The sequence below is a fragment of the Tauraco erythrolophus genome, chromosome 26 (assembly GCF_009769465.1).
Source record: "Tauraco erythrolophus isolate bTauEry1 chromosome 26, bTauEry1.pri, whole genome shotgun sequence".
In the NCBI taxonomy this organism is placed as follows: domain Eukaryota; kingdom Metazoa; phylum Chordata; class Aves; order Musophagiformes; family Musophagidae; genus Tauraco; species Tauraco erythrolophus.
The window spans coordinates 6,575,745-6,593,211 of record NC_141490.1 but is presented as its reverse complement, the minus strand read 5'-3'; the positions used below and the strand labels follow the sequence as shown (position 1 = coordinate 6,593,211).

Genomic DNA, 17,467 nt, shown 5'->3' with positions numbered 1-17,467 from the left:
CTGGCGAGGGCAGGGCTGCTGTCACAGGACTGGGTTTCGTGCCACGGCTCTGCAGACAGAACTGCCTTGGCTGGTTGCAGCTGCAGACTTGACTCTCTTTTTCCCTTCTATTTTCTCCCCTCTCACTTCTCTCCTGCAATGCCAGCTCTGCTTGCAGAAGAACCTGCAGCGCTGCCACTTTGGTGGCAGAAGCAGATTCTGCAAACTTATACAGCTGGTGCACAAAGCACAAGCGTTTCGTTCTCAGATCAGATAGGTAGGAACCTTGTCGTGTTCAAAGGACTCTTGTTGCCTGAGCTTCCTTCCCTCTCGGCCTCATAAACACTCAGAAGTATGGTATTTAGCGTCATTGGTACAAATTGTCTTCAGCTGCCTTTGAGAAATAAATTGCTCTAATGAAAATCACCAGTATTTTTTGGCTGGAGAACAATATTCTGGAAAATGAAACGAGGTTGCTCTCATTGCTGAATGGAAAGATTTGTGTCCCACTCACTCCCAGCGCTCCACTGGAGAGATGGTCTGTTTCATTTTCCGTGACTCTTTGGAGCGATGACTGACCTACTGTAGGTACTGGAGACACGGGAGAAGAATCTGAGACCACATTACCTGTCCGAGTCCATGGAGATTTTACCATTTCACCATCAGAACGGTGTCATTTAAGCAGGTTTCCATAGGGAAATGGAAAGTATATTGACAGACAGCAACATTTAGGAGGCCAAAGGGCTGTGTCCCGTACGGTTGTGAGCGTTCTGGCCTCAATCCACCACGTTTTTAAATCTCATATTTACTTTCAAGCGTGCTGGGATCTGCATAGCTCGTGTGTTTACCCGGGCAGAATCACAAAATGTCGATGTGTAAAATTACACATGTATGACCAGGCGTGTAGGAGTGCCTGTTGTGGTGCTCCGTAGGACGTGCCGGTACGCGGCGAAGCGGGTGTTTGTGCAGCGAGGTGGCAGGGTGGGATGAAGGCTCAGCTGATAAGGCATCGCGTGGGAGAATGTAGTGGAGCGATTTCGTGCGGCTGTTTGCCTCCAGATTACAGGTTGTGTATGAGCTGGATTAAAAGGCTGGGTTCAGCACGAGTCTTTATCCTCCAGCGCTGGCCTCTGCGTAAGCCAGGCTCAGCCTAAGGCAATATCATTAGCTCAGGATGGTGGTAAACCAGCACTAGCCCAAAGTCTCATAAATGAGAGAGCAACCCTGAGGAGAAGGACTTGGGGGTGCTGGTTGATGAGAAGCTCAACGTGAGCCGGCACCGTGCGCTGGCAGCCCAGAAAGCCAACCTGGGCTGCATCCAAAGCAGCGTGGGCAGCAGGGCGAGGGAGGGGATTATGTCCCTCTGCTCTGCTCTCATGAGACCCCACCTGGAATACTGCGTTCAGCTCTGGGGTCCCCAACACAAGAAGGACATGGAGCTGCTGGAGCGGGTCCAGAGGAGGCCACGGAGATGATCCGAGGGCTGGAAGACCTCTGCTATGGAGACAGGCTGAGAGAGTTGGGGCTGTTCAGCCTGGAGAAGAGAAGGCTCCGGGGAGACATTCCAGCACCTTCCAGTACCTAAAGGGGCTACAAGAAAGCTGGGGATGGGCTTTGGACATGGACGTGCAGTGACGGGACAAGGGGTGATGGCTTTGAACTGAAAGAGGGGAGACTTAGATTGTATATAAGGAAGAAATTTTTTACCCTGAGGGTGGTGAGGCACTGGCACAGGTTGGCCAGAGAAGCTGTGGCTACCCCATCCCTGGAAGTGTTCAAGGCCAGGTTGGATGGGGCTTTGGGCAACCTGGTGCAGTGGAGGGTGTCCCTGCCCATGGCAGGGGGGTTGGAACTGGATGATCTTTGAGGTCCCTTCCAACCCAAACCATTCTGTGATTCCACGATTCTATGAAATCCAACCTAAATTCAAGCAGAACACAAGAAAACACCAATGTGCTACCTGCATTTTCAAAGAGGGAAGAAATTTGTGTGTTAATACACGGATATGGATGTAGGAGGTGAAGTTTATGGATTTAGTCTGTGGCTATCCCAGGTTTCCGTTTGGAAGTGTTTGAACAATAAAATGTTTGGGTGTAAGGTGTGTTTGCTTGTAGGTTTTGTTCGGTTGTTGGCAAATTTAAGAAGATAAACAAATCAGTGAGCTCGGAAACTCACACAGCGTGGTTTTCCATGGCTTTGTACCCATGTTCATTAGGAGTCCCTAAGGAAGAGTTTCCTGGTGGTGGAGCATTAATAAGATCTCTCTCACACAGATTCCCTGGTACCTAAAAAAATATGACTCCGTGCCGCTGCTTTTCTCGCCGTCAGGGCCACAATCTCTCTCCTCTTTCCCCAACAGTTTCTTTTAGATTTGTAAAAACTCTAAAACTCATCTCTCCCGCCTGTCAAATTTGGTGACAATTCTGGGTGACAGGTTCAAAAGTTTTTGGGGACTGGGGAGAGAAGGGCAAAGAGACCACAGGCAGCGCGACTGCGTAAGCACAGTTCCCACAGGAAAACAGTCTCAAATTCCTGCATAAAATTCTCTTGAAAAAGGCCATTTTTTTCAGGTCTAAAAGGTCGTCATGTGAAAAATATCGACCAGTTTCAGTAAACTCTTCTTTCCAGTGTACCCAGGAAGGCCCCGTGCTCTCGGCAAAGGCTATAAACCCTCTGGTCTGTCGTGCCAGAGGAAAAGCAGTCGCAATTTTCCGCCCTCCGAATTGTCTGTACGTGCTGCAACGTTTGTCGGCGATACTTGTGTGCCTGGTGATGAAATATCCCATTTTTAGCTCCGGAGCTGAAAAAAAGGGGAGGCTTTTTTGGTGCTTCTTTTATTGCGACTGCGTGGCCAGACCAGGGATTTATGATTTCAGGAGAGACAGTAGCTACAGCTCTTGGATTTTTCTTTCTTTCGTTCTTTCTTTCCTTTTTTTTTTTTTTTTTTAATTGTTTTCCTTTGAAATTCCAGAGTTAGTGTTTTGTCTGCTTTCTCCCTGACCCTCTTCAGAGGCAGGCGTGTGTTTTTTCACCAGAAAAACTGGAAACAAAGAATCGTTGTCTTGAAGCTGTAGCAGGCAGGAAACCCAACTCACAAGGGATCACCCCGAGCCAGCGCTGTCCCAGAGCAGACTCCAGTTCTCTGAATTCAACCTGACAGCTTGTCTGGAGCACTTTCTAAGTAACCATTATCCTTCCTTTTCTCCCAGCAAAAGAGCTATTATTTTTTTTGCCCAGGGTGCAGTGCAAGCGATGTTATTGCACATGGAGGGGGAGTTACACGTTTGCTGGGGTGCAGTCCCTCCCGTGAAAACCTCTTGGAAGAGCTTTGCCTGTTTCCTCAGACAAGAGTGAATTTGTTTCCTGATAATGAGTTAAAAATTAATGAGCTGTAAAAATTCTCGCTGCAACGTGTGCGTGTGTCTTCCTTTCCCTTTTCTCTCACACATGTATTGCTGGTTACACTTTTTTCTCCAAGAATATGCATTTCTTCTTCTTTACTTCTGCATTTGGGTCTTTTTCATAGAACCATAGAATGGTTTGGGTTGGAAGGGACCTCAAAGATCATCCAGTTCCAACCCCCCTGCCATGGGCAGGGACACCCTCCACCACACCAGGTTGCCCAAAGCCTCATCCAACCTGGCCTTGAACGCTTCCAGGGATGGGGCAGCCACAACTTCTCTGGGCAACCTGTGCCAGTGCTTCACCACCCTCAGAGTGAAAAATTTCTTCCTTATATCTCATCTAATCTATCTATTTTTCACTAAACACAACCTGTGAGCACGTTAACTGTTTGGTTTAACCCCCCATGCGCTGGGGGGTAAACCATGCACCGTGCTGTTGGCATATTTACACGCGGTGGGTGCGTGTTTTGGATGAACACGTGTCTCCGTGAGCGAAGGGTGCTCAGAAACGTACCTTTCAGAACGCACAGTGGTGTGGCTGTGTTTTCTCTCCGCAGCACGTGGCTGTTCGTGGCTACAGCCCCGTGTTGCTCAGTAACGTGGACGTCAACTGGAAAGCGGCCGCTTTTCCAAGCTGGCTCCGGGAGGGATTCTTAGGACACATACTTCAGTCTTCGTGCGCTGTGGATTGGGACTTCTGCTGCTGATATTAAAAAAAAAGCTACAACAGCAGCGAAAAATTCTCATTACTTCCTCCTTTTCTTCATAATGTGTCTTTGTAAGCGTTGCACGGGGTAACTCAGACGTGAAGCAGGAAGTTCCACTGCTGCACGGCTCTGGGATGTTTTTCTAGCCACACTGGCGCAACTGGGGGCTGTCGCCTATGGCTCAATGCAAAGAGGGAGTGACTCCAAATTTTGGAGGTCAGAGCCTTCCTCCGAGTCGGGGAGCAGAGCTCCATGCTCTAAAGCTGTGATGCACAGGAGCTTCTTCATTTCACCCAGCCAGGCTAAGCCTAACGAGGTAGAGGGATCAAAGATCTCAAGCGGAGTGAGCTGCTGCAGAAGGGACAGCATGCCCATCTCTGTGCAAGCTGAAGGAGTCTTCTTCAAAAATCCTGAATCCTAGTTCTGTGCATGAATTATGTTAAGCTTTGGATCCTGTCTGACTCTGGAGATAAGTGGGCTTCGGCCACAGTACTTTAACCCAGCACTGGATCTACAATAGGAGTTAAATTGGAAATGTTTGATTGCTCTGGTCTGTATTTCCATAAAGACAGCAACGCATAATCAGGCTCTCAGCTACTTTCAGAGATTCCTTAATCAAACCTGTTCTTCATGTCCATTCTCCGCAACAGATTTCTTATGGAAATCCAGCAGTCAGTCCCTTCTCACTTGGTTTAAGTTGTCTTCAGGTCAAAAAAAACAATGTTGTTCCAAGCCTGGACTTTGTGTCAGTTCCTTATCTGTAAAACAGGTTAATAGTAATGTAGAGATGTTTCTTTTTTTTTTTTTTTTTTTTTTTTTAATTGTGAAATAATCAGATATTCTGATAATGTAGTGTTATTTTGAAATTGTTCTGCACTCAGCTAGTTGCTTCCTCTTAGTGGAGAGACTTAAATTGCTGAATTCAACATATGATCCCTGTACTGGTGATACTTTAGCCCAAGGAGTGGGACGTTGTAGTCTTGAAGCAGAAAGGATTGAGTTTGATGCTTGAAGGCACCGGAAAGTCTTATGTAATCATGAGAACAGTCATAGTACTGCTGGCCATGAATGACATCCAGCATGACGTATGGCATACGTGCTAAGTAGTTGTTTTAATTAGCAGAAATAGTAAATTGAAAAGTAATTCATTGCAAAACAAACGATGCTGTGGGTGAGATTTCGAGGCCTCGGCGTACAACAGTTATGACACACACATAACTCACACCTGGGTGTGTGCCACAGGGCTAAACGTGACGGGAAACTAATCGCTGACTTGCCTGAACCACCTCTTGTAGCCGTTTGAAGAGGCCAGAGGACTCCTCGTACTCTGCTCTGCTTCCTAGCCCTGTCCCACCACCTCTGCCACACACTGTCAGACCTCCTCCAGACAAACGGCAGCATCCAGAGCCTTCACAGCTTTGTGCTACACAAAACTCTCTAAGCAAATCTCTTGCTGCTGACGCTGTAAGGTTTTGCACCGTATGTACGGAGCGTTTAGTGCGTACACTTGGAGCCAGAGTGGGCCTGGGAAGAACTTTACAGACTCTACAACCTTTATGTTTGCTGCCATCATTTAAAACAATGCGTCTAATGTTTCTAGGAGGAGTTGGAGGTGTTTTTGGCTTCCTTGCCCCTCTAGAAACCCACAGTCTAGGTTTCTTCTCTCCAACTGGCTTTAAACACAACTCCACCTCTTCAATGCGATCTCCAGGAGGTTAAATGACGGGAGTGTGAGGGCTGGACGCTCAGCAGCTTGGCAGACCTTGCTTACATGTTTGGTTTGCAGCAGGAGTGTTTTTTGTTCCCATGCGCCTACGTTGGGACTTTTCCAAGATACCAGAATAGTGCCACCACACACAACCTCACTTTGGGAGGAAAAGCGGTGAGGTCCTGTGCCCTCCTTTCTCTCTCTCCCTATAAAGTAGTCGCCGCAAAATAGACCCCAAGTGACCACTTAGATTAATCACAAGTCTGGATCCCCTAGGACACCTGGTTCTGCTTTCCCCATTTAGAGAAGCTAATTTAAATTCCAGCCACCAAGCCAGGATCCTTTCCTCCTCCTGAAGCAGAAGGACTCGTTGCAAAAACCGGACTGTGTTCTGCATGGACAATCCCGTGGATCCCATAGCCCGCTTCACATTTGCAGCCTTCTCCTTCCCCTGATTTGCTTCATTGAAATCTGTAAGGCCAAGCCGTGTCTGGAAATACAGCGCCTGTGCTCCCTGACCGAACACGATAGGGTATCCAGGAGCAGTTCCTTCTGTATTTCAGGTTAGGGGTTTTTCCATCATTCAACCTTTTTTTTGTAAAACACCCCAAGATGCTGCAGTAAGGAATCCAACAGAAGAAACTGACCTTTATTTTCTTCCTGACTCTGCCCCCATGACTTAGGACAAGCCACTTTTCATCCTTCAGCTTCCTAATCTCCTTAGAGGTATCGGCTCCGTTAGACAGAGATTGATGTCCTCTTTCTATGGCTTAGCACATCCCATGCTGGGGAATCTTGACGCCCCTGTGAGTTTGCTGCACATGCGTTTCCCCAGACATCTTCAGCAGAAGTTGACTCCAGGAAGGAATCCCATCCCAGGGGATGAAAGCTTCCCGGGAGGTTTCAAGCCACGCTCAGCTCAGCGTTCGGATGGTGCCGTGTTACATGCAGTGGTACATTTCAGGATGCTTTTTTGTTCCACCCTGAAAAAAAAAAGCCTGAAAAATGAGGATATTACAGGCCCAGTGCCCATCGTTCTCCTGGAAAGCCTTATCAAGGCTGGTAGCACAAAATTGTGCCTGAATTTGGTTTTGACTGAAAAAGCTCCTACGGAGAGAGCGGGATGAAGGGGCTGTCGGCACTCACCGAGCAGCTCAGGAAGCCAATTGTTCAGTCGAAATCCCCCCGCTTGCTTGTCTCCTCCTTCCCAAGCTTTAAGATTTATAAAACACCATTTCAAAACAAAACAAAACAAAAGTTAAGAACTTTTTAAAGCTTATCAGAGAGGGTTTGCTCTCTAATACATCATATCTTAAACACGGATTCCCTCATGGCTTGTTCACGGGGCTGCGTTCGAGCCGAAAGGGCTGCAAAGCATCTGAGCTGATCAGAAATGTGTGGAAATCTGCTGGGAGATTTTAATCCCTGTTTTCCCAGGAGTGACCAGGAGTGAAGGAGCACTCAAGCTGTGAGATGAGAGAGGTGGGCTGGTGGCTCAGCGGAGCCTGCCTTATCTTCCCGACTGCAATGCCATACCTCCTGCACTTCAACAGCCCTTCTCCTCCTCTGTGTCCCACAGTCTCGACCAGGAGATCCCTGGGACATGTTCCTCAGTTCCTTCCCCACATCAGGTCCTTCCTTTGTTACACCATGTTCTGACAAGAAGAAACTGCAGATTTGGATAATTTAGCTCATCTCTTGAACTTTACAGGACAGCCTGCCTAATGCCCAGTCTTGATCTTGCTAATTTTGTCATGTCCTAAGCCTTTTCTCAGCCTTCTGCGTACTCTAGTAGGCTGTTTCTCTGCTGTGTTATTCCTGATTTACATCTAATTCCTGAGGAATCAATAGACTTTGAAAGGGGAGTTGCACAGCAGAGGATGAGGACTTCCAAACGGCACAGAGGGCGGTGAGGTAGGAGCCAAGGGAGATCTGGAGTAAGAAAGTACAGACCAAGGTTAGAAAGGGTCCAGAGACCAGTGCTACGCAGTCTGTTCCGCACAGCCTGATTTCTGGGAAAGCCACTTCATCTGGAAAAGGCAGCTAAAGCCCGAGGAAAACGCGTTTATGCATGTAAATAAATAAAATTATATTTAACCTTCTTCCCAGGCGCGCTGCGAGTGTGAATGTTTGCAAAGCTGTGAGATCCTTAGTTGAAAGGTGCTGTGAAAGTGCAAAGCATTATTAATATCCTTTACCTTACTCATAATAGAGTGCGCATTCATCCTGGGGAATTCCTGGACATAAACCAGACAGCTGCAGAATGACATTTCTTGAAAGCATCTATGATTTATTTTCTGCTCTTTAATTCCATTTTGTATTGAACACACATTTGTCATAGGACTGTTGTTCCACTGGGCCTTTTAAGTCTAAAACAGACTTGGGGACCCGATCCTTAGCTGGTATAAATTTGCCCCTAACTTCACTGCACCTATTTGCTGATTTACACCAGGAGAGGACCTCAGTCCAAGCCTTTTAATGGAATTTCCATAGCACGGCAAGTTTTGGTGTAAAATCCAAGTGGTTTTAATGACAGATAAGACTCTCCTTGTAACTAACCGTCTGGCTGGAGTTCTGTAGGATCTCTTCGAGCCACTGGGCGTCAGGTCCTGGGAATGATATTGTTTTTGCAGAAACTCGAGTCTCTGGATAGGTTCCCTGGCTCTGCCTTTTCCATTTTGTTTTAAACACGTTCAGCTTTAGAGTCTGGGCCTGGAAGCCGGGAGGGCTGGTGTGGTTCTTTCACGTCGCATGGATTTTTGTGAAAACAAAACGAAAATAGCTTAGTGGATTTGGACTTTTTTTTGGGTTTTGAGAGGGAGAGAAGGAGGTGGAAACTTGCACTAGCTGAGTGAACACGTTTCAATAGCAACGCCTGTGTGGCAAACTATCATATTTAACCCTTCTCACCATTGCAAAGTCAGACTCAGAGCTAAGTCTCATCCTAACGACACGCGTGCGGCTGCCCCTATAAACACCCACACTTTACTCCCTAATCCATAGGGAAACTGAGGCAAAGGGACTCATCTGAGCTACGCTAAACCTGGGCTGAGTCACACACACGTTGTCTTTCTGAGTTTGGTGACCTAAAACGTACGCGACAAGGAAACCCATTCAGAGAGGTTTTGAATGATAATTTTGGCCAGGCTTGGCCAAACTTATCTGGAGAACCAAGCCTTGATCCTGTAAATCCCAAACAGCCACAGTAATACACATCTAGTTCAGCACTTCTGATTGTAATAGTGTCACTTATTGGTTAAAAAAACCCTCAGGAGATGCATTTTACACTCTTTCTGTAACCCTGTGAGCAAGGCAGGCTCCTCCTCTGTGACCAAGTTTCTCCATCTGGAGGAGAAGGACGAGGAGGAGGATGATTATCTATCCAGATGATGGCCTATTTGTTTACTCAAAACATGCTGATGCATCTTTATCAACCAAGTAATTTGCAGCAGTTGGTTCACTTTGGTCAATTGTCTGACCCAAAAGAATCAGAGAAAATTGAAAGTTTTCAATGAGTTCTGTGCCTTTTTGGAAAGGAGGTTTGCTTCCCAATTTGAAAAGAACTTTTCTGTTGGGAAATTAATTGCTACCTTTCTTTTTAACAGGATCACCATGTAAGTGACATTTCCATTAAAATTACCTAATGGCAAAACCGTTTCTGATTGAGCTAATCAAAACGTACCTTAGCATCTCCATCGGTGGACACTTCTGAGGTTTTGCCTTTCTCTCTCAATGCAGAACTCTTGATAGTTTTTTCCAAATATTCCCCCAAACATTGCTCTAATAGCTCTAGTTGTAACACTTCTGAAAGGCTATCCCAGGGGAGAAATGAAAGTCAGAGCCTGGCTGCAAAAAGGGCATGGGAAAAGCCAGTGGTTACTTCAGACCTCATCTCTCCTCTCCTGATTTCGGTCACGGATCGAGCAGCAGCCCAAGCTCCGGGTGCACTCCAGATTTGCACCCTGGCTTTCCAGCAAGGAAAATGCCACCCGTGCAAACAACAGCTTATTTAAAACAACGACAGCTGCTGAGGACTGAGCTTGGGGATGAAGCTCCCTGGCACAACCAGGATGCTAACCAGTTTCCAGCCCTGCCTCTCCTCACCCGGCCATGGGAGCGGGGACACGGTTCCCTTCTGGGGACAGCATGGTGGGGCAGCTGCCTCCATCCTTCAGAGATGTCCTGGCTCACTCTTTGTACCAAGGCTGAAACCGTAGCGGTTTGTTTTTCAGCCTGATCTATTTGCAGTGGGGTTTGTGGTTTCTAGTAAAAAGGGAAAAAACAAATAAGTAAAATAAAAATAAGAACAGGCAGATTACATGAGCTGTTTTCCCCCGTTCCCCTCTCTTCCCTCCTCCTCTTTCTCTCCCTCTCCTCCTCTCCCCTCCCCTCTCCCGTCCACTCTCTGTTTTCCTTTTCATGCCAATAACTAGAAGGCTGTAATTTCAAAGCTGCAGCGGCTTTCCCAGCGCCGGCAGGAATGTCCGAGTGCCCGGGACGTATCCGCAGGGAGCTGCGCAGCCCCGCTGCGCCGCGCGGCCCGACGGGGCATGGGGCAGTGCCCACTCCTTTCCAGCGGCACGGACAGAGAGGCATTTTGAGTTTCACTTCAGAGGATGCTTTTTCCCCTTTTCCCCCCTCCTTAAAATAGCTTCTTTATTTGTGTTTGTGCGTGTCAAGTCCTAGGCTCCCTGGGTTTTAAAGTCACCACCCATTTTCTATGAAATAACGAAAGGGTTTGTCTCATCCTTCTTTTCTGCCCATAGTTTTCTCTCATCTTGGGATAAGAGAAAGGGATGAGCCTCCTTTTGGATAGGATGAGCTGCACTCCGAACTCCATTGAGTGCAATGACTGTATTTCATGATCAGAATGTGTCAGGCTCGAGCGTTGCCCAAATAGCTACTCCCAACCTCTGTTGCCTTTGTGAGAGGGCCAAGGGAGCACAGGAGATATGGGAGAGGAAAAATAATGGAGCTCCATAATGCCAAGACAGTCGGAACCGAGATACAAAGCTAGATTCTTGCGAGTTTTTTCTGGGAAGAGTTGATTTCAACCCCTCTGTCCCTGTTGTCTTTTGTCATTAGATCCCTCCTATGATGCAGTCAGGAGAACAGAATGGGGCAGTAATATGAATTCTGGCCTCAGCAAAAGTAAGTTGTCCCACTGGGAATCACAAATTCTGCGATGCAAGATCCAAACGAGACTGTGGGAGAAGACGGGCATGGCTGGCTTGTGTTATGAGCATCAGAAGGGTGGAAGATTTGGGGATAGATACGGCTAGAATTATGTTAAGAAAAGAAACAGACATTGACACAACTATTTTTATTGTTGAATTATGTATGGAAGATGACAGCAGGAACCCCTAATTTTTTTAGGGACAGATACAGACAGCTTGGCAGATTCTGAGAACTTCTTACTACTTTTCAGACTATAAGATTCTACACAAAGTCTAGCAGGCAGGTAGGGCCTGTACTTCCTGAGCCCTACACGCACAACTTCTTGTTTCTTACTGGTTTTACAGTGTCCCTGAATCCACAGTACACTCTGGGTGGCGTCTTGTTAGAAATACCAGTTCCCTGTCCCTAAAAACCGTATTCTTGCTAAATAACCAGCTGGTACTGAGCCACACTCCCCTGCTTCCACTGCTGGGGCATATCCCTGTCTGGCAGTGCAAGAGGAACACATTTGACTCCCAGTAAGATGCTACCAGGTGCAAATAAACGTGGCAGAACCTGGCTGCCAGATTATACTTCCTTCGCTTTGCAACTTCCTGAGCTCCGCACACTCTAAATGTGAAGAATATTCTTTGAGTTACAGTTTTCTGTGATGAGAAATGATATAAAAAGGAGGAACAAACCTTAATGTTGAAGAGATTTATAGAGATGGCTGTGATGTTGTCAACAAAATGTTTGATTTGATAAAACCAAAGCTTTTTTTTTTATATATAAAAAGGTTGGTTTAAGAAAAGATTTACCATTTCCAAAAAATATTGAAAAAAGGTCCAACATGGAAAAAGGTCAGAATTTACACATTTTAAAAAATCCAATTTTCCGTTCAAAACATGGATAGAAACTAGAATGGAAGTTAAGTTCCAATAAAAGGCAGAAAATTATTGAAGTACCTGCATAATATTTTTTCTTGCCTCGTCTGCATATTTTCATTTTACAGTGAAATTTGAAATTTCTAGTGAACTCTTTCGATTTTATAGTGCCATTTCAAAACTATCAGCTCTTGGGATTAGACAACTTGTTTTCCCCATTGCTATTATTCCTGTTCAATTTATCTTGTACTTGTCTCATTCTCTGTTCACTCCTCCTCTTCTGTTCCAGTACATAAAAGATTTTCCTCTGTTTTTACAGGCCCTCCTGTTGCAGGGACACAAAATGTGAATAAGACAACAGAACAGCAACGGCCCCAGCCAGGTAATTGTTGGTTTTGCCCCCGCTGCACTCTCTAAGTAATTAGATTTTTACTGGATTGGGTGAATAAATATGTCAAGCAGCATCAGCTGTGGGCACAGGACAAACACAGGCAGAGCCTTTGAGGGAAGTTTCAGAATAATGGAAGTTTCTTCCAGTACCTCAAGGGGGCCTACAAGAAAGATGGGGAGAGGCTGTTCAGGAGGGCCAGTTGTGATAGGACAAGGGGTAATGGTTTTAAAATAGAGGGAGGTAGATTCAGGTTGGATATTAGGAAAAAATTTTTTACCATGAGAGTTGTAGAACACTGGAACAGGTTGCCCAGAGAGGTGGTGGATGCTCCATCCCTGGAGACGTTCAAGGCCAGGTTGGACGAGGCCCTGAGCAACCTGATCTAGTTGGAGATATCCCTGTTCCTTGCAGGGGGGTTGGACTAGATGGCCTTTGAAGGTCCCTTCCAGCCCTAACCATTCTATGATTCTATGATTCTATGATTCTACGATTCTAATGAGTCAACTGCAACCGAGCCGTGACAGCAATTGTTCCAAACCATTTCTATTTCACTGCCTTGTCCTTCCCCACTCAAAAGGAACATCCCTGTTTCAGCCAAGCCACGTGCAGCTCCCAGCATCGGGCGCAGCTCCTTTGAAGCACGGTGACACGCCGTGCAGTAGGGTCACCAAGCAGTTAGGGGCACGGAGCTGTTTACGCGGCGGCGGTGGAGCGTCTGGTTGTTACCTCCTCACCTCCGCTGCCCCGATGTTCAGTGGAAGTATCTCCAAACAGAACCAACGGGGCTTCCCCTGCGTCAAAGAAAACCAAATAAGAAAAGCAAACCCTGTTGGGCAGCAAGCAGTAGTGTTTCCTGCTAGTTTCCCAAGGGGCCTTTGAAAAGCTAAATACCACCTTCTCTGCTTTGCACAGCTGCTTTCTATCCCTTTTTTTTTCCAAAAAAATAAAAGAGTTGGTTCTTTTGGCATCGATTCAATCCACGAGCAAATGCTGTAGATCCAAATCACCAAAACCAGAGAGAAGAGAAGGAGAAGTGTAGAGATTAGGGCTGAGGAGGCCCCACAAAAAGGGAAGGAATTCATTCCTAATAAATGCATTGTGGGGTTTTCAAGAAACACTCAGCCTCATTGGAGCCAGTGACAAAACTCCTGTTATTCTCATTTGTCTAACGCTCTGCTTGCTTCGGTAAGGCAGCGTTGGGTGAACATTTCATTGACCTCAGAGGGAAGCAAGCTGGACTGCCTACAAATAAATTTGAAAATCTCATCTGTTGTCCAGCTCTTTTTATTAGGAAAAATATATATTTCCTGATTTGTTACTGCTCTACTGTCCCACACTTCTTTTTTCATGTTCTGTGTTTTCTAGTTGGCATGTAAGTGTAGGGTATGGCCAAAGAGATTACGATCTTTTAAAGCAGGCAAGTCTGAAGCCAATGCCAGAACTGCTGTGCCATTTTGGATTCCATAAATAATTGGTGGTTGTTTGCTAAAAAAGAAATAAGGAACACGTCAAGTCTGTTCCAGGCCCTAGGAGAAGAGGCAGTATGAGTAAAGAAAGAAAGTGAAAATTTGAACTGGTTTCTAGACTAAACAATAATGAACTGTTGTTTCTTTTTGACGAAACATTTTTTTCAATGGCTTTTGTTGGGTTTTTTTTTAGATCCCTATCAAATCCTGGGGCCCACTAGTAGCCGTCTTGCCAATCCAGGTGAGTTCATCTTTAAATTTCAGACGACCACTGTCAAAGGGGTTAGCTTTCCTTCTGATCTACTGCTCCAGTGTGTTGTGGATGAGTAGCTGTTGTCCTCTACCATTGGGGTAGGCTGTGAGAGCCATTGGCCTTAGTAGCTGTGCTCTCACAAGTGCTTTTGCAAAAAGCCTCACAGAAAAGTGAGGAAAGTGGGGCAACATCATTGTCAGGACAAAATCACCATCCTGAATGTTCTTACCCAAAACCAGCATTCCCTAAGACGATTTTTACAGGGGACTTGAATGCTGTTCTCTCAGGTTTGCAGTACTGGTTAGTTTTTCACTGTCTGCTACGGATTAGCTCAGAGGAAGCCTCAAAACATCTCTGAAAGTCACAGCTTAGTAACTGTCCCTAGCAGGTCGCCTGCAGAAAACAGGCCCTGACTTTGGGGAATAAGACCTGGAGTAAATCTTGCTTGAACTAAAACTTGTATACACTGAATGCTTGTAAGGAAACATCCTCATGAAGCTCTTTACTACTAGCATAACCACACGGAATAAAACTAGGAGTCATCTAGTCTGAGGAAGAAATAATCTTATGTAACTCACATCACCAACTGGAAAGAAAACTGTAGGTATCCAAAACAACATCCATGGTAAACAGTAAGCAATTGGGAGTTGAAGAATACCGTGTCAACCATTCAGTGAAAAATTTTGCAGAACAGTGCGCTCGGGAAAAAGCCTGTTTATGAATAGCCCAAAGATTTTAAGGCCAAAGGCAACCATTATGAAATCTAATCTGACCTCAAACTCATGAACAGAACAAAGGGTTGACTAACTTGTTTGTTGGGAACACTTTATCCATTCCTGCACAAGACTTTCTAAGGCTTGAAGGAGCCGTTCCCAGTAAAGATCGAGATAGTCCTTCTGTTTCCTGCCTTTGTCTTTGCTTTTAAGCAGGAAACACAATGTCATTTCCTTTCCTCTTTGGCTTGCGTCTCGCAGGGAGCGGGCAGATCCAACTGTGGCAGTTCCTCCTCGAGTTGCTGTCGGACAGTTCCAACGCCAGCTGTATCACGTGGGAAGGGACCAATGGGGAATTCAAGATGACGGACCCTGATGAAGTGGCACGGCGCTGGGGAGAACGCAAAAGCAAGCCCAACATGAATTATGACAAGCTGAGCCGAGCCCTCCGATACTACTACGATAAGAACATTATGACCAAAGTGCATGGCAAAAGGTATGCCTACAAATTTGACTTCCATGGCATTGCCCAGGCTCTCCAGCCTCATCCCACCGAGTCGTCAATGTACAAGTATCCATCAGATCTCTCCTACATGCCATCTTACCATGCCCATCAGCAGAAGGTGAACTTTGTACCCCCACACCCTTCTTCTATGCCTGTCACATCATCCAGTTTCTTTGGAGCAGCCTCACCTTATTGGACCTCCCCTGCAGGAAGCATTTATCCAAACCCCAATGTCCCTCGCCATCCCAACGCCCATGTATCACCACACTTGGGCAGCTATTACTAGATGCTTTTATCTTCGAGTGGCCTTTATCACAGTCTGGTTGGACTTTTTCTTTACTTCTGGGATTTTTATGGTTTTTTGGGGGACCCTTTAATGGATAATTGTGGCCTTTCGGGGGAAGAATTAAAACTGGATATTGGTTATTCCTGGATCAAACCTTTTACTTTTTTAACTTTGCCTCTTGTGTCTTGAACCGAGAGATGGATGCTTCTTTGGGCCAGTACTCTGCATTTTCTTTGGTTTTTAACGCTTATATCCTCTGTAGGAATTGACTGTGAAGATTGTTCACCGTTACCCGGCATGATCAGTAGCTTTTTTGGTGAGAGAAATTTTTGAGGATTCAAAGGCTTTTGACAAGACATAGATCCAACTGTGGGTCATAGGAAAAGGTGACTACATGGGTTTTTTTTTCTCACTGTGGAGAGGGTAGGCAATTTGGCCATGAAGTGGAGGACGTTGGGCTGCAGGGGACCGCAACTGGAATCTTAGCTTTAAGGCAGATGAGGATTTTCACCCAACTGGAAATTAAATATATATATATTCATATATATATATGTACATGTATATTTTAAGAAGTAAAGGGCATTGAAGGAACTTTTCTAGAGTGTGCAACCTCGTTAGACTGTGTATTCACTCCAGAGACATCGGAAACCAGAACAAAAAAAGTAACCTAATGTCAAGCACAGACATTCCTTGAAAGCAAAAGTGAAGTGAAGTAAATGACAGCAGGTCCCTGAGCTCTGCCAGAGCCTTAGGGGTCGCTAAATGCTACCGATTCGCGAACGCTGTGCGTTTGTCAGACCGTCATCCAAAGGGTCAACAAATCAGAAGGCAAATTACTGTATAAATTATGCAGAGTTATTTTTCCCTATATCTCACAGTTTTAAAGGAAAGATTAAATAAAACGAGTTGACCTCGGTCACAAATGCAGGTTTGTTTTTTACTATCAGCTCAGTTGTTTGTGGGTTGTTTTTGTTTTTTGTTTTTTTTTTTGTTTTTAATGTAATTTGTACATCTTTTCAATCTGTACATTTGGGCTGTAGCTTTGTACTTTTTGCTAAAAAAAATAAAAAAATAAGACATAGTAATGTATCTGTTGGAGATGGCGTTGGTCCTGCAATTGGATCCATAATTGACCCCCAAAGTAGCCAGAAACCTTCCAGATTTCCTTGGGTTTGTCTAGACTTTTTTCTTGTATTAGCCTGTCGTAGTCATCTGCAAATTAACTCCACTTAGCTAACGTGTTTGCATTGAAGCTGATTGAAAACATGCACCAGCATTTTAAAGCAACTGTTTAAATGTTTTCTGATTATTTTTCACCAAATCTTAAACTTCGGAAAGACCTTAACCGCTTTCATCATGGAGAAAACGATCCAATATTTCTCGTAACATCTTTTTGAAAACTTTCTACGAGGGGTTTTCATTTACACTTCAAACATTCAGAAATTCTCAGCCATCTCTAATTTTGCACATGGTAATTTGATGATCCGCAAACGGCGGTTTGGTGCCATAAACAGAAGGGTAAACCACAAGCATTTGTGTTTTAGCACAGATGGCTGGGGGGCGGTGTGAGACGTACATGTACAACCTATTAGCTAACTTGTCTTAACTGGCAACCAGTTAACAGGATCACAAACATCCAGTCTAGACACAACCTCTGGGACTCTGCGTGGGTGCGAGATTTTGGTCCACGTGCGTCCGATTGCAGGATGAGAGCCTGAAACCAGAACATTAGAGTCTGCTCAGAACTTTAAACAGAAGCACTGATGCCATTATTTAACAAAATGGAAAAATAAGATCGAGCTAATCAGTTTAGGTCTTAGTGCTTTCGGGGTGTTTATAAGTAACATTACTGCAATAATCGCAAAATTTAAGTATGAAGAAATTACCCATGGAAATGGGGCTTTTGCTACTATATATATGCAATGTACTTTTTGGATATTAAAATATATATAATTTTGCAAGTAATCTTGGTGTTTTTTTTAAAAAATGTATTAAGTGTTACAATGAAGCTGTT

The 17,467-nt window shown here is 45.2% G+C and overlaps 1 protein-coding gene across 6 annotated transcripts in view; it reads left to right on the top strand.

Annotated features, from left to right (window-relative positions):
- FLI1 (Fli-1 proto-oncogene, ETS transcription factor) overlaps positions 1 to 16,798 on the top strand; it is a 90,772-nt gene extending 73,974 nt beyond the window's left edge. For 3 of the 6 annotated variants that reach the window (XM_086626925.1, XM_086626924.1, XM_086626926.1), the window contains 4 exons: positions 10,884 to 10,949; positions 12,159 to 12,221; positions 13,890 to 13,937; positions 14,924 to 16,798. In XM_086626925.1, coding sequence (XP_086483051.1) covers positions 10,884 to 10,949; positions 12,159 to 12,221; positions 13,890 to 13,937; positions 14,924 to 15,453 — 707 coding nt within the window. In that variant the 3' untranslated portion in view covers positions 15,454 to 16,798. The remainder of the gene's footprint in view (positions 1 to 10,883; positions 10,950 to 12,158; positions 12,222 to 13,889; positions 13,938 to 14,923) is intronic. The other 3 variants (XM_086626927.1, XM_009985540.2, XM_086626928.1) reach the window with 2 other exon arrangements.
- Positions 16,799 to 17,467: the final 669 nt, after the last annotated feature.